At 39.8% G+C, this 15907-nt stretch overlaps 1 protein-coding gene across 1 annotated transcript in view; it reads right to left on the bottom strand.

The window, feature by feature from the left end:
* The window catches only part of LOC133574147 (neuropilin-2-like), a 335141-nt gene that overhangs the window by 192454 nt on the left and 126780 nt on the right, over positions 1 to 15907 (bottom strand). Inside the window, exons 5-6 of the mRNA XM_061926222.1 lie at positions 13054 to 13209; positions 12802 to 12971 (exon numbers count right to left, since the gene is read on the bottom strand). Coding sequence (XP_061782206.1) covers positions 12802 to 12971; positions 13054 to 13209 — 326 coding nt within the window. The remainder of the gene's footprint in view (positions 1 to 12801; positions 12972 to 13053; positions 13210 to 15907) is intronic.

The raw sequence follows: 15907 nt of genomic DNA on the forward strand, positions 1-15907 counted from the left end.
CTAATATTTGCAAGAAAAATAACAACATCTTCCAGTTTGATAGTTAAATATCTTGTCTTTGCAGTCTATTCAATTGAATATAAGTTGAAAAGGATTTGCAAATCATTGTATTCTGTTTTTTTATTTACCATTTACACAACGTGCCAACTTCACTGGTTTTGGGGTTTGTACATTACCAGTGTGACAGAAGCGTGCACGTTCACGTCTCTCGTCAAACACGTATCAGCAGGGGCGGCAGCAGGACGTATCTATCGGCGCCTTGGACAGTGAGACGGGAAGGAAGTGCAAGACTGATGGGACTTTGACCTCATGCTACTTTTTGGCTGCAGTCCCTTCCTGTGTTTCGCTTCCAAGACTTTGGTCACAGTGGACTCCTGACAAGATGAAATACTATTTCTCTTGGTTCACATCGATCAATGTTTTATTGAGAGGTCAGGGGTGCTCGCCGTGTAAAAATACCGACAGAGCGAAGAAGTCAGAAACTGCCTCTTGCGTCTTTGGCTCACTCCGTTAAAATGACTCTTTGCCTATCGAGACAAGAAGACAGTTTCCCCCACTCCCTTCCCTCTGTTGCAAGTTTTGTTGATTCTATGTAATTTGTTTATTTGTGCTATGGCCAGTGTTGGGTTGGTTACTGAAAACCAGTAACTAGTTACAGTTACTAGTTACTTTATTTCAAAAGTAACTCAGTTACTAACTCAGTTACTTACAACAAAAAGTAATGCGTTACTGTGAAAAGTAACTATTTAGTTACTTCTTTTTTTTTTTTTTAAGGCTCCCATTAATGCCCTTTTAGCCTTCATTTCAGTAGTTATTGCACTGAAGAATAATACAATCTGTTGATCAACTTGACATGCATTTGCATCACAAAGACAAAGATATGTTTCAAAGGGCCAATTTATTTCGGGCCAGAACAAATTGACAAAACTAATTTTAAATAGCTGCAACATAACATACATAAGTAACAAACTGCATAATAACAACATAGCTGTAAACCAAGGAAGGCACACATGACATACACAAAGCCTAACCAGGCGTTTTTTTCTCTCAAGGAATTGTGAAAACTAACTCATGTATTTAAAGGGGGAGTGCACTTTTTTGGTGAAATTTTGCCTATCGAGACAAGAAGACAGTTTCCTCCACTCCCTTCCCTCTGTTGCAAGTTTTGTTGATTCTATGTAATTTGTTTATATGTGCTATGGCCTGTGTTGGGTTGGTTACTGAAAACCAGTAACTAGTTACAGTTACTAGTTACTTTATTTCAAAAGTAACCCAGTTACTAACTCAGTTATTTACAACAAAAAGTAATGCGTTACTGTGAAAAGTAACTATTTAGTTACTTCTTTTTTTTTTAAGGCTCCCATTAATGCCCTTTTAGCCTTCATTTCAGTAGTTATTGCACTGGAGAATAATACAATCTGTTGATCAACTTGACATGCATTTGCATCACAAAGACAAAGATATGTTTCAAAGGGCCAATTTATTTCGGGCCAGAACAAATTGACAAAACTATTTTAAATAGCTGCAACATAACGTACATAAGTAACAAACTGCATAATAACAACATAGCTGTAAACCACGGAAGGCACACATGACATACACAAAGCCTAACCAGGCGTTTTTTTCTCTCAAGGAATTGTGAAAACTAACTCATGTATTTAAAGGGGGAGTGCACTTTTTTGGAGAAATTTTGCCTATCGGGACAAAAAAAAGTAACTATTTAGTTACTTCTTTTTTTTTTTAAGGCTCCCATTAATGCCCTTTTAGCCTTCATTTCAGTAGTTATTGCACTAGAGAATAATACAATCTGTTGATCAACTTGACATGCATTTGCATCACAAAGACAAAGATATGTTTCAAAGGGCCAATTTATTTCGGGCCAGAACAAATTGACAAAACTGTTTTAAATAGCTGCAACATAACATACATAAGTAACAAACCGCATAATAACAACATAGCTGTAAACCAAGGAAGGCACACATGACATACACAAAGCCTTAACCAGGCGTTTTTTTCTCTCAAGGAATTGTGAAAACTAACTCATGTATTTAAAGGGGGAGTGCACTTTTTTGGAGAAATTTTGCCTATCGGGACAAAAAAAAGTAACTATTTAGTTACTTCTTTTTTTTTTTTAAGGCTCCCATTAATGCCCTTTTAGCCTTCATTTCAGTAGTTATTGCACTGGAGAATAATACAATCTGTTGATCAACTTGACATGCATTTGCATCACAAAGACAAAGATATGTTTCAAAGGGCCAATTTATTTCGGGCCAGAACAAATTGACAAAACTATTTTAAATAGCTGCAACATAACATACATAAGTAACAAACTGCATAATAACAACATAGCTATAAACCAAGGAAGGCACACATGACATACACAAAGCCTAACCAGCCGTTTTTTCTCTCAAGGAATTGTGAAAACTAACTCATGTATTTAAAGGGGGAGTGCACTTTTTTGGAGAAATTTTGCCTATTGAGACAAAAAAAAGTAACTATTTAGTTACTTTTTTTTTTTTTAAGGCTCCCATTAATGCCCTTTTAACCTTCATTTCAGTAGTTATTACACTGGAGAATAATACAATCTGTTGATCAACTTGACATGCATTTGCATCACAAAGACAAAGATATGTTTCAAAGGGCCAATTTATTTCGGGCCAGAACAAATTGACAAAACTATTTTAAATAGCTGCAACATAACATATATAAGTAACAAACCGCATAATAACAACATAGCTGTAAACCAAGGAAGGCACACATGACATACACAAAGCCTAACCAGCCGTTTTTTTCTCTCAAGGAATTGTGAAAACTAACTCATGTATTTAAAGGGGGAGTGCACTTTTTGGGGGGAAATTTTGCGTATCAAGACAAGAAGACAGTCCCCCCCCTCCCGCATTCTAACTTGCTAAAATCGTCTTGTTCTAGGTAGGGTCTGGGTAAGGGGTGATTGATGGCCTCTGTTCCCTCTGTTGCAAGTTTTGTTGATTCTATGTAACTTGTTTATGTGTGCTATGGTTATGAGATTTTTTTCCTTGGCCTCAGTCTGGCCCCTCCCTGGAGTGCAGCCTTTGACTGAATATTTTTTTACTCCCCCCCCTCCCCTCCCCAATGTTTACCTGTTTATCACCTTTTTTTTGTAAGGGGCGCCGGAAGTTGGCAGACCCGTCAGCCATCCTTTTTCTGTCTCCCTGAAATGTTTGTCTGATCTTCAATGGGGTTGTGCTGAAAATTGAATTTCCCCTCGGGGATTAATAACGTGCTTCTGAATTTGTAGCTAGCAATGTAGCTAATAAGACCGATCAATTCCACCTCTAAATCACTTTAAAAATGCATTAAAAAACCATCAACAATGCTTAATTTACATTCCGTAACCTGTATAATAACCGAGCTGTAGCGACATTGTTATTGCAAAATAATCATTAACTTAGAATTTAATGGCAGCAACACATTGTAAAAAAAAGTTGGCACAATGGCATTTTTACAACTGTGTTACATGGCCTTTCCTTTTAACAACACTCAGTAAACGTTTGGGGACTATTTTTGATAGAACTATTTTTCTATCATAGTAACACATCAGTGTGCTACGGTATTAGCCATAGAAGCTAGCTACGGCAAGAGATAAACTAGCTTCTACGTCAGCACGAAACACGTTTTGAGTTTGTAATGCACAACATTGCGATACAACACCAATCTGTACTGACTGAAAAACATGAACAACCATATTATAGTATCTGTAAAATATTAGCTAGCCAAACAGCGTATGTTGTCTGTCATGATACGTGTACCATGATCAAAATAAATGGTGACTCACTCGATGGACAGTTGTTTGTTTGGTCCAGCTGGCCGAGGACGTTTTTTTTTCGGTTTATTTTGGGTAAGCACTCCATTTGTGGCAAAAAAGCACAGCTTCAAACTCCACATTTTGCAGCTTCGAGTCACTTTCACCTCACTCTCTTGGCTCCAACATCTCACCCTTCCTTCGTGCTCGCTTCTAGAAGCAGCAGTTCATCCTCCGTATATTCAGCTTCAAAAAGATAAGATTATGAATCCTCATTTGTCCAAAAATAGTCGTCTGTTGTCGGTTACCAAGTCTGCCATTATTAGAAAACACACTCATGTTTGACACTAAGTAATTACAGTTGCATGTCCAGGACGTTAAATGGCAGCAGTGTTCAGTTTATTGTGTGTTGGTCATTTCAGTCGTCGTGCCCTACAAAGTGTTAATACTATAAGTATCGTACTTAATACTTAACATTGTTACGTGCATCCTAGTAGTAGTTCTCATTAACACATATGAAGGTGTTGAAATTAAAAAGTTAAAATCGTTAATCAGTAGCCAATATATATTAGCATTAAGCTAGCGCATTTGTGGAAAGGGGGAGCCTTACTTAACTTACTTTGGAGCGTTTTTTTTGAGTCACTTTCTTTGTTGGCATTGAAAATCGCAACAGTTTGGCTGCCGGAGTGATCGGCAAGTGCCAAACTGCAACTGTGCGTGACCCCAAGCGCAACCCAGGGTACGGAAACATGGCACCGTCGGATATTACGTGAATCGGTGACCAGTAGGACCGGCCGGATTCACCGGATCCAGAACCCATTCCTAAACAAACTTTTGGACCCCAGTGTTTGCTAGCAAGGTTACAATGTCTGCTAATGTGTTCACAGTGGTCCAAGTTCCTCTGTACAACAGGAGAACTCTACCGTTTTTGGGAATTTCCTGCAAAAATGTTTGTCTCCCAAGTTTTGAACTCAACTCGGGGGGTCGGTATAGTGTCGTTCCCGGGCCGGATTTGGCCAGTTGAATAGCCCTGCCCTATGCCAAGAGGGCGCAAACTTTAGAACATGTTCGGAGTATTATACATATTTTCCCTGCACGCCGTCTTCTATCTCTGCGTCCCGGGGTCACGCCTACTGCGGACATGTTTGCGACACATATTTGTCTTTAAATATGCGTCTATCATTTTTTTATCCTCCATCCATCCATCCATCTTATTCCGCTTATCCGAGGTCGGGTCGCGGGGGCAGCAGCCTAAGCAGGGAAGCCCAGAATTCACTCTCCCCAGCCACTTCGTCCAGCTCTTCCTGTGGGACCCCGAGGCGTTCCCAGGCCAGCCGGGAGACATAGTCTTCCCAACGTGTCCTGGGTCTTCCCCGCGGCCTCCTACTGATCGGACGTGCCCTAAACACCTCCCTAGGGAGGCGTTCGGTGGCATCCTGACCAGATGCCCGAACCACCTCATCTGGCTCCTCTCGATGTGGAGGAGCTCCTCGGTGGCAAGGCCCCAGGGGTGGATGACAACCGCCCGGAGTTCCTTAAGGCTCTGGATGCTGTGGAGCTGTCTTGGTTGACAAGACTCTGCAGCATTGCGTGGACATCGGGGGCGGTACCTCTGGATTGGCAGACCGGGGTGGTGGTTCCGCTCTTTAAGAAGGGGAACCGGAGGGTGTGTTCTAACTATCGTGGGATCACACTCCTCAGCCTTCCCGGTAAGGTCTTTTCAGGTGTACTGGAGAGGAGGCTACGCCGGATAGTCGAACCGCGGATTCAGGAGGAACAGTGTGGTTTTCGTCCTGGTCGTGGAACTGTGGACCAGCTCTATACTCTCGGCAGGGTCCTTGAGGGTGCATGGGAGTTTGCCCAACCAGTCTACATGTGTTTTGTGGACTTGGAGAAGGCATTCCACCGTGTCCCTCGGGAAGTCTTGTGGGGAGTGCTCAGAGAGTATGGGGTATCGGACTGTCTGATTGTGGCCGTCCGCTCCCTGTATGCTCAGTGCCAGAGCTTGGTCCGCATTGCCGGCAGTAAGTCGGACACGTTTCCAGTGAGGGTTGGACTCCGCCAAGGCTGCCCTTTGTCACCGATTCTGTTCATAACTTTTATGGACAGAATTTCTAGGCGCAGTCAAGGCGTTGAGGGGATCTGGTTTGGTGGCTGCAGGATTAGGTCTCTGCTTTTTGCAGATGATGTGGTCCTGATGGCTTCATATGGCCAGGATCTTCAGCTCTCACTGGATCGGTTCGCAGCCGAGTGTGAAGCGACTGGGATGAGAATCAGCACCTCCAAGTCCGAGTCCATGGTTCTCGCCCGGAAAAGGGTGGAGTGCCATCTCCGGGTTGGGGAGGAGATCTTGCCCCAAGTGGAGGAGTTCAAGTACCTCGGAGTCTTGTTCACGAGTGGGGGAAGAGTGGATCGTGAGATCGACAGGCGGATCGGTGCGGAGTCTTCAGTAATGCGGACACTGTATCGATCCGTTGTGGTGAAGAAGGAGCTGAGCCGGAAGGCAAAGCTCTCAATTTACCGGTCGATCTACGTTCCCATCCTCACCTATGGTCATGAGCTTTGGGTTATGACCGAAAGGACAAGATCACGGGTACAAGCGGCCGAAATGAGTTTCCTCCGCCGGGTGGCGGGGTTCTCCCTTAGAGATAGGGTGAGAAGCTCTGCCATCCGGGGGGAGCTCAAAGTAACAACATTTTTTTATCCTTTCCAAAAAAAAATTAGACGATGACTTAATGTCGACCTCGTCGTTGTAGAGTTCTGAGGACAAACAGGACCCTTGTGTTTGTTTACTTTGGTATCAGAGGGAACACGGTTAATTATAAATGCATTATAATAGAGGACATAACTTGTAAACAGTGTCAGGCGGAACACTGAAGCTGCCTTTGGGAGACCGTAGGAAGGTGACATCCAACAAGATAATCTATTGTTTACAGACGGAGTGTCACCGAGGAGGGCCGCTTCAAATCCATTTGTGTCTGAGCGGTGCATGAACCCCGCACTCCCCTTCCCCTCCGCGGACCAGACGAGCTCATAACTCAGGCTTGGCAAGTGGCTGGCACAAAGTTGGCACGGTGATAGAGCACAGTAAACAATGCCATACCGAGGCATCGAGCTGCTAAACCTTGATAACACTACACCGCCCTCTCCGTCCCACTGATGCAATAATAGCAATGCGAGCGTTATTATGTGCGACTCGTCAGCACAAGGACAAATATGCTGCGAAATTAACACCGCCATCTCTTTTTAGCCCAGATTATTGGATATGATTGCAATTCTACAGTTAATTTTTGCAAGAAATACAGAAAAGCGGAACCTCGATTTACGAACCACTCTATTTGCTAACCTTCCGATTTATGAACTTTTATATCTAGCCCAGGGGTCGGCAACCCGCGGCTCCGGAGCCGCATGCGGCTCTTTGATCACTCTGATGCGGCTCAGCAGCTTACTTGCTGAACCCCCCAATGTTCCCGTGAGACTTCCGGATTTCAGTGCCTCTCGCAGAAAACTCCCGGGATTAATATTCACCGATTTTCACCCTTATGGCTATAATAAGGGCGTGCCATGATGATACAACATTTGGCGCCCTCTACAATCTGTATTAACAGCGTGCCAGCCCAACACTTGTTATACAATATACATTTTCTGCTTGCTTACTTGGTCAACAGCCACACAAGTTACACTGACGGTGGTCATATAAAACAACTTTAACACTCTTACTAATAATGCGCCACACTTTGAACCAAAACCAAACAAGAATGACAAACACATTTCGGGAGAACATCTGCACCTTAACACAACATAAACACAACAGAACAAACACCCAGAATCCCATGCATCCCTGACTCTTCCGGGCTACATTATACACCCCTGCTACCACCAAACCCCGCCCCCACCCCAACCCTGCTCCCTCACACATCAACCCCCCCACCCCCCACCCCCCCTCTCTCTGTGCGTCGGTTGAGGTGGGCGGGGTTTGGTGGGGGCGGGGGGGGGGGTATAATGTATCCCGGAAGAGTTAGGGCTGCATGGGATTCTGGGTATTTGTCCTGTTGTGTTTATGTTGTGTTACGGTGCAGAAGTTCTCCCGAAATGTGTTTGTCATTCTTGTTTGGTGTGGGTTCACAGTGTGGCGCATTATTAGTAAGAGTGTTAATTTTTATTTTTTTTTATACCGCCACCGTCAGTGTGACCTGTGTGGTTGTTGAACATGTATGCCTTGCTGTCACCTTTGTGAGCAAGCGGAAGCCCCATACAACGTGTAGCTGATCAGGCACGCTGGCTGTAGTGGGTGCTATATGCTGTACCATCACGGCACGCATGACGCTGACAAGGGCCATTCATTTAGAACCCGCGTGCCGCACCAGTTTTCAAATTCTATATAAAGGTGTGGGCAGCGTGTCTGAGACCCCTGGTTATACATAGCACAAAGCAAAAAAAAAACATTGTATGCAGTGTTATTTTATTTAAAATTTCAAAAAATGTTTGCGGCTCCCATTGTTTTCTATAATTTGTGAAGCTGGTCAAAATGGCTCTTTCACTGGTAAAGGTTGCTGACCCCTGATCTAGCCAGATGTGCAAACCGTGTCTCTGTGTACGAACGCGTCATTCAGTCATTCAGTCATTCATTTTGTGTCACGCCTGCAGGCAAAAAGCAGCTGCCCAGTACTCATCACTTTTTTTTAAAAGTTTCGACAAGTATTGTCCATTTTTCTAACTCAATACGAGTGCCAAAAACCACAAATGAGAGTAGAAAGAAAGCGCTATTTGGCGCTTATAGGTATGGAAGAATTGTGATGAGACCAAACCTTTCTGGAAAAATATGCCAGAGCAGACTTGTTTCAAGACACAGCCTCTCAATCAGTGGCGTGTCTTTTAAGGCCTCGTCCCTTTCCTTCTCCCTCCGTCTGCTGCTTTCTCTTCAGCTCCTCTGCCGTTGTTAATGTGGGTGGATTACACTTTTTTCAATGTTTATTATTATTAAGCATGTTGGGGATTTCTGATCGTTTGTGAGGGCACCAATGGGACTTCTGTGTGTGCGCGCGCGTGTTGGCAGAGCAGTGCATACGGCACAGTTCAACATGGTTTGGCTTGTTAATAAAAAGGAAATTGATGTATGTTTATTTGATGTACAGTACCGTATAGTGTTCAAAGTGTACAAACCTTCACTAAAATATGGACTTTTGTTAAAACTGAAAACCCATTATTCATTCAAAGTTTATTATTATTATTAAGGATTTTTGTGATTTCTGATCGTTTGTGAGGGCACCAATGTGACTTCTTCTATTGGCAGAGCAGTGTATACGGCACAGTTCAACATTGTTTGGCTTGTTAATAAAAACGAAGTTGATCTATGTTTATTTGATATACTGTAATGTATAGCACTCTATATTGTGTTCAAATAGTACACAACTTTACAAAAATATAGATTTTTGTCGAAACTCAAACCCATTATCCATATTTACATTGTTTCTTGAGGAAAAAAATGCTTCACTATACAAATTTTTTTATTTAAAAACCCTGTTGAAGAACCAATTACGTTTTGAAATCAAAAGGTTTGTATAGTGAAGTAAATGTATCCATACGAAACAATGTACATATGAATAATAGGTTCCTGCCTCGACAAAAACCCAGGATTTGCAAACTCTGTTCAAGAACCAATTAAGTTCGGAAATAATAAAGTTTGTATAGTGAAGCAAATTTCTCCTTATAAACAATATAAATATGAATAATAGGTTCCTGCCTCGACAAAAACCTGGGATTTGCAAACTTTGTTCAAAAACCAATTAAGTTCGGAAATCAAAAAGTTTGTATAGTTAAGCAAATTTCTCCATAAGAAATGTAAATATGAATAATAGGATCCTGCCTCGACAAAAACCTGGTATTTACAAACTCTGTTCAAGAACCAATTAAGTTTGGAAATCAAAAAGTTTGTATATTGAAGCAAATCTCTCCATAAGAAAAAATGCAAATATGAATAATAGGTTCCTGCTTCGACAAAAACCTGGTATTTACAAACTCTGTTCAAGAACCAATTCAGTTGGGAAATCAAAACGTTTGTATAGTAAAGCAAATTTCTCCATAAGAAACAAGGTAAATATGAATAATAGGTTCCTGCCTCGACAAAAACCTGGTATTTACAAAAAGTTTGTATAGACAAGCAAATTTCTCCATAAGAAATGTAAATATGAATAATAGGTTCCTGCCTCGACAAAAACCTGGTATTTACAAACTCTGTTCAAGAACCAATTCAGTTCGGATATCAAAAAGTTTGTATAGGGAAGCAAATTTCTCCATAAGAAACAATGTAAATATGAATAATAGGTTCCTGCCTCGACAAAAAACAGGTATTTACAAACTATGTTCAAGAACTAATTCAGTTCGGAAATCAAAAAGTTTGTACAGTGAAGCAAATTTCTCCATAAGAAACAATGTAAATATGAATAATAGGTTCCTGCCTCGACAAACACCTGGTATTTGCAAACTCTGTCCAAGAACCAATTAAGTTCGAAAATCAAAAAGTTTGTATAGGGAAACAAATGTCTCCATAAGAAACAATGTAAATATGAATAATAGGTTCCTGCCTCGACAAAAACCCGGGATTTGCAAACTCTGTTCAAGGACCAATTAAGTTCGGAAATAAAAAAGTTTGTATAGTGAAGCAAATTTCTCCATAAGAAACAATGTAAATATGAATAATAGGTTCCTGCCTTGACAAAAACCCGGGATTTAAAAACTCTGTTCAGACCCAATTCAGTTCGAGAATCAAAAAGTTTGTATAGTGAAGCAAATTTCTCCATAAGAAACAATGTAAATATGAATAATAGGTTCCTGCCTCGACAAAAACCCGGGATTTAAAAACTCTGTTCAGAACCAATTCAGTTCGGAAATCAAAAAGTTTGTATAGTAAAGCAAATTTCTCCATAAGAAACAATGTAAATATGAATGATAGGTTCCTGCCTCAACAAAAACCCGGGATTTACAAACTCTGTTTAAGAACCAATTAAGTTCGGATATCAAAACGTTTCTATAGGGAAGCAAATTTCTCCATAAGAAACAATGTAAATATGAATAATAGGTTCCTGCCTCAACAAAAACCCGGGATTTACAAACTCTGTTTAAGAACCAATTGAGTTCGGATATCAAAAAGTTTGTATAGGGAAGCAAATTTCTCCATAAGAAACAATGTAAATATGAATAATAGGTTCCTGCCTCGACAAAAACCTGGTATTTACAAAAAGTTTGTATAGCCAAGCAAATGTTTCCATTAGAAACAATGTAAATATGAATAATAGGTTCCTGCCTCGACAAAAACCTGGTATTTATAAACTCTGTTCAAGAACCAATGCAGTTCGGAAATCAAAACGTTTGTATAGTAAAGCAAATTTCTCCATAAGACAAAATGTAAATATGAATGACAGGTTCCTGCCTCGACAAAAACCCGGGATTTAAAAACTCTGTTCAAGAACCAATTAGGTTCGGAAATCAAAAAGTTTGTACAGTGAAGCAAATTTCTCCATAAGAAACAATGTAAATATGAATAATAGGTTCCTGCCTCGACAAAAACCCGGGATTTAAAAACTCTGTTCAGAACCAATTCAGTTCGGAAATCAAAAAGTTTGTATAGTAAAGCAAATTTCTCCATAAGAAACAATGTAAATATGAATGATAGGTTCCTGCCTCAACAAAAACCCGGGATTTACAAACTCTGTTTAAGAACCAATTAAGTTCGGATATCAAAACGTTTGTATAGGGAAGCAAATTTCTCCATAAGAAACAATGTAAATATGAATAATAGGTTCCTGCCTCAACAAAAACCCGGGATTTACAAACTCTGTTTAAGAACCAATTAAGTTCGGATATCAAAAAGTTTGTATAGGGAAGCAAATTTCTCCATAAGAAACAATGTAAATATGAATAATAGGTTCCTGCCTCGACAAAAACCTGGTATTTACAAAAAGTTTGTATAGCCAAGCAAATGTTTCCATTAGAAACAATGTAAATATGAATAATAGGTTCCTGCCTCGACAAAAACCTGGTATTTATAAACTCTGTTCAAGAACCAATTCAGTTCGGAAATCAAAACGTTTGTATAGTAAAGCAAATTTCTCCATAAGACAAAATGTAAATATGAATGACAGGTTCCTGCCTCGACAAAAACCCGGGATTTAAAAACTCTGTTCAAGAACCAATTAGGTTCGGAAATCAAAAAGTTTGTACAGTGAAGCAAATTTCTCCATAAGAAACAATGTAAATATGAATAATAGGTTCCTGCCTCGACAAAAACCTTGTATTTACAAACTCTGTTCAAGAACCGATTCAGTTCGGAAATCAAAAAGTTTGTATACTGAAGCAAATTTCTCCATAAGAAATGTAAATATGAATAATAGGTTCTTGCCTCGACAAAAACCCGAGATTTACAAACACGGTTCAAGAACCAATTAGGTTCGGAAATCAAAAAGTTTGTATAGTGAAGCAAATTTCTCCATACGAAACAATGTAAATATGAATAATAGGTTCTTGCCTCGACAAAAACCTGATATTTACAAACTCTGCTCAAGAACCAATTCAGTTCGGAAATCAAAAAGTTTGTATAGTGAAGCAAATTTCTCCATAAGAAATGTAAATATGAATAATAGGTTCCTGCCTCGACAAAAACCTGGTATTTACAAACTCTGTTCAAGAACCAATTCAGTTCGGAAATCCAAAAAGTTTGTATATTGAAGCAAATTTCTCCATAAGAAATGTAAATATGAATAATAGGTTCCTGCCTCGACAAAAACCCGAGATTTACAAACACGGTTCAAGAACCAATTAGGTTTGGAAATCAAAACGTTTGTAAAGTGAAGCAAATTTCTCCACAAGAAACAATGTAAATATGAATAATAGGTTCTTGCCTCGACAAAAACCTGGTATTTATTCAAGAACCAATTCAGTTCTTAAATCAAGGTTCCCCTGTAGAATACACTTTAACCAGTGAACTTTCATCAGGACTGTCAGCTGAATAAACTCAGACAAACCTGGATGTATTCTCTGTTGCTGTCCTCGTAGGGCGTCCATCCATTGTTGTTGTAGTTGAGTCTGGCCTGGTGCGGCAGCCAATTTTCATCATAGAAACTCGACGAAGCCGTGATCTGCTCATCGGTGATCTTTCCGGATTCCAGGCCAAAAGCGTTGCTGCAATGAAACGCTGCGAAACGAAAAAAAAAAGCAGATTTTTAATATCGGACGACGTTTCAACCAAATGTGACTCCGTTCACTTTTCCACGTACTCTCGCTGACTTCCTTGTGCGTCATGTTGTAGCGGGCCGAGAAGCCGTCTTTTGCCACAGCCATGTCCGTGTGGAAGGACAGGGAGAGAATGCCCGTGGATGACTGGATCTCGGGAGGCACCATAGTCCCACAGTAACGACCAATCAGTGGGCCCACTGGGAATCAGAAAGAATGGAATTGTTTTTGACCAAGAACAAATCTGAGTCAGTTTATCTGATCGACAACTATACAGCACTCCTTAATAAATATGACATTTTCAAGAAAATCCACATACAAACATTTTCTTCCTATACCTAAAATATATATATATATATATATATATATATATATATATATATATATATATATATATATATATGTTCTCCCTTTTCTGTAGACAGAAAAGGGAGAACAGATGCATTTTTGTCTAAAAACTAACGATAAAGGTGAAGTTATAACGAGGGATGATGTTTGATAAGAAATTATCGAGTTCGAGCCCATCATCGAATCCTCTTATCGAACCGATTCCTTAGCGATTCTCTTATCGAATCCAGATAGGTTGTTGTATATGGAAAAAAACACAATATTTGGTTTAACAAAAGCTCACTTTTATTTTATAAGAAAATAATAAAATAAAATAAATAAATAAATATTGACTGCTACCCCCCTCAAAAAATAAAATAAATAAATATTGACTGTTGTTACCCAAAGTACTGTATATTAAGTGGGATTTTTCCAGAAAAACAAATATATACAGTCACACAAAAACAACCTGTCTCTGTGATCACTATAGGTGCATAAATAATAATATAGTGTTAAATAAAATCAGTCCCTTGGGCACAAAACTAAAAATAATACAGCTCTCCAAAAAGTGCACTTCTGCTGCTATTGGAACATACTAACTACACACACTATGACACTAAGAACACCACAGTCATCAATCAACAGTTCTTCTTCTAAAAAATTATTTCGATGGAGGAAATACATGACTGGCAGCCATTCTAAGTCCTCAAAACATCCATTGAAACAGTGCACAAAAATCGTTTTTCAATAAACATCTTAGTATCAAATTTAACTACAATCCACCTTAATATTGAGTTACATAAACAAGTTAAACAGTTTACTTACAGACTTATCTTTTCCAAGGCTTGTAGGAGCTAACACAACTTCTCAATTGTCTCATGAACTGAACTGACGTCGCCAACCCGGAAGTGCCCAAACTAATGACGCGTAGTATTTTCATATCGCCACAAGGTGTCAGTAAGAGTCTACAATCAAATGGTCATAACATTGCCGTCCCACAAGCCATTTCCTGTGGGACGGGATTCGTTCCCAGGGATTCGAATAAAGAACCAACTCCTTTTCTTTACTATAGTGGTCTCGATAACGGTAACCGGTACTCAAAAAGGGATTCGAGTCCATGGAATCGGTTCTTTTCTAATCGAACAACCGGGAGAACCGGTTTCGACCATCATCCCTAGTTATAACACCGAAACGCCCTCAGGAAGAGGTGCTTTAAGACATGGCTAGCGAGCTAGCGGCTAAAGTCCATCCGCAGTCTGCAGTGTTTTAGCTACTTCCAAATCACTAATCCTGGCCTCCATGGCGACAAATAAAGTACGTTTCTTACAAGTATCATCCCTGCAGGACGAGGAATAGCTAAACATGCTTCGCTACACACCGCAGCTCACCTGCGTCACAATGTAAACAAACGCCATGGGTGGATCTACACCTGACATCCACTGTAATGATACCAAGTACAAGAGCGTATCTAGTCGATACTACTATGATTACATCGATATTTATTTAAGCATCACAAAATCTTTTTTTCTTTAAAAAAAATTCATATTGTGTTAATAAACTCAGGAAATACGTCCCTGGACACACGAGGACTTAAATTATGAGCATTGTATGATCCTGTATCAAACAACAGAAGAATATGTGTCAATTAAAAAGTAGCAACCATGGTCAACTTTGAGTAGACGTGGTCTTTTTCCGTTTACAAGCTCAGGAATTTGCATGCATGTTGCACGGCCCATTAATCGTATTTATTCATTTTCACGATTGTAACATTTTTATCATCGTGAGAAGCCGAAATTGAAATGTGATAAAAATGTGATTGATGGTCCAGCCCTAGGATGGCCACACCTTTCCATGTTACCACTCCCTTTAGTATCATTTATTTCTCTCTGTGGCTGTATGTGTGTGTGTGTGTGTGTGTGTGTGTGTGTGTGTGTGTGTGTGTGTGTGTGTGTGTGTGTGTGTGTGTGTGTGTGTGTGTGTTCTTGTATTTTCCACCCTTCTTGAGACATCAACAAAGAAAAGTACCGTCCATTTGAGGACCGGTGAACAAGTTAGGACATAAATCATGGTCCCCATACGGAAAACCATTGCATCTAATAGAGAATGTCTCATTTGCACCCCTGGTGGTGAAATCTATCAAAATTAGGGTGGTCCCAAAAAGGAGGGATTTTTCAAATTGACTGTGTGTCGGTTTTAAAAGTGCTCCCCCTCTGGTCAACATATGAAATAACAAGTGTGTGTAAACATTTGAAGTGCTCCCCCTCTGGCCAATATATGCAATAACAAGGGTGTGTAAGAAATTGAAATGCGCCCCCTTTGGTCAAAATAAATTAAAAAAAATAAAATAAATATGTATAATGAGACATACTGTAATAACTTGAAGTAAATAATGAAGATTAAAAACCAATGAGAAACAAAAAAGAAAAGAAAGAAAAAATAACTAAAATAAGTTTTTTTTTCTTATAAAATTGGGAACAATTTCTTATATTCTTTTTGTTTCTGTAATATTGCAATATTTTCTCGTAAAATTATTACTGTTTTATGCGAAATTATTACTTTTTAATGCAAAAT

Source organism: Nerophis lumbriciformis, linkage group LG31, assembly GCF_033978685.3.
Source record: "Nerophis lumbriciformis linkage group LG31, RoL_Nlum_v2.1, whole genome shotgun sequence".
Classification (NCBI taxonomy): domain Eukaryota; kingdom Metazoa; phylum Chordata; class Actinopteri; order Syngnathiformes; family Syngnathidae; genus Nerophis; species Nerophis lumbriciformis.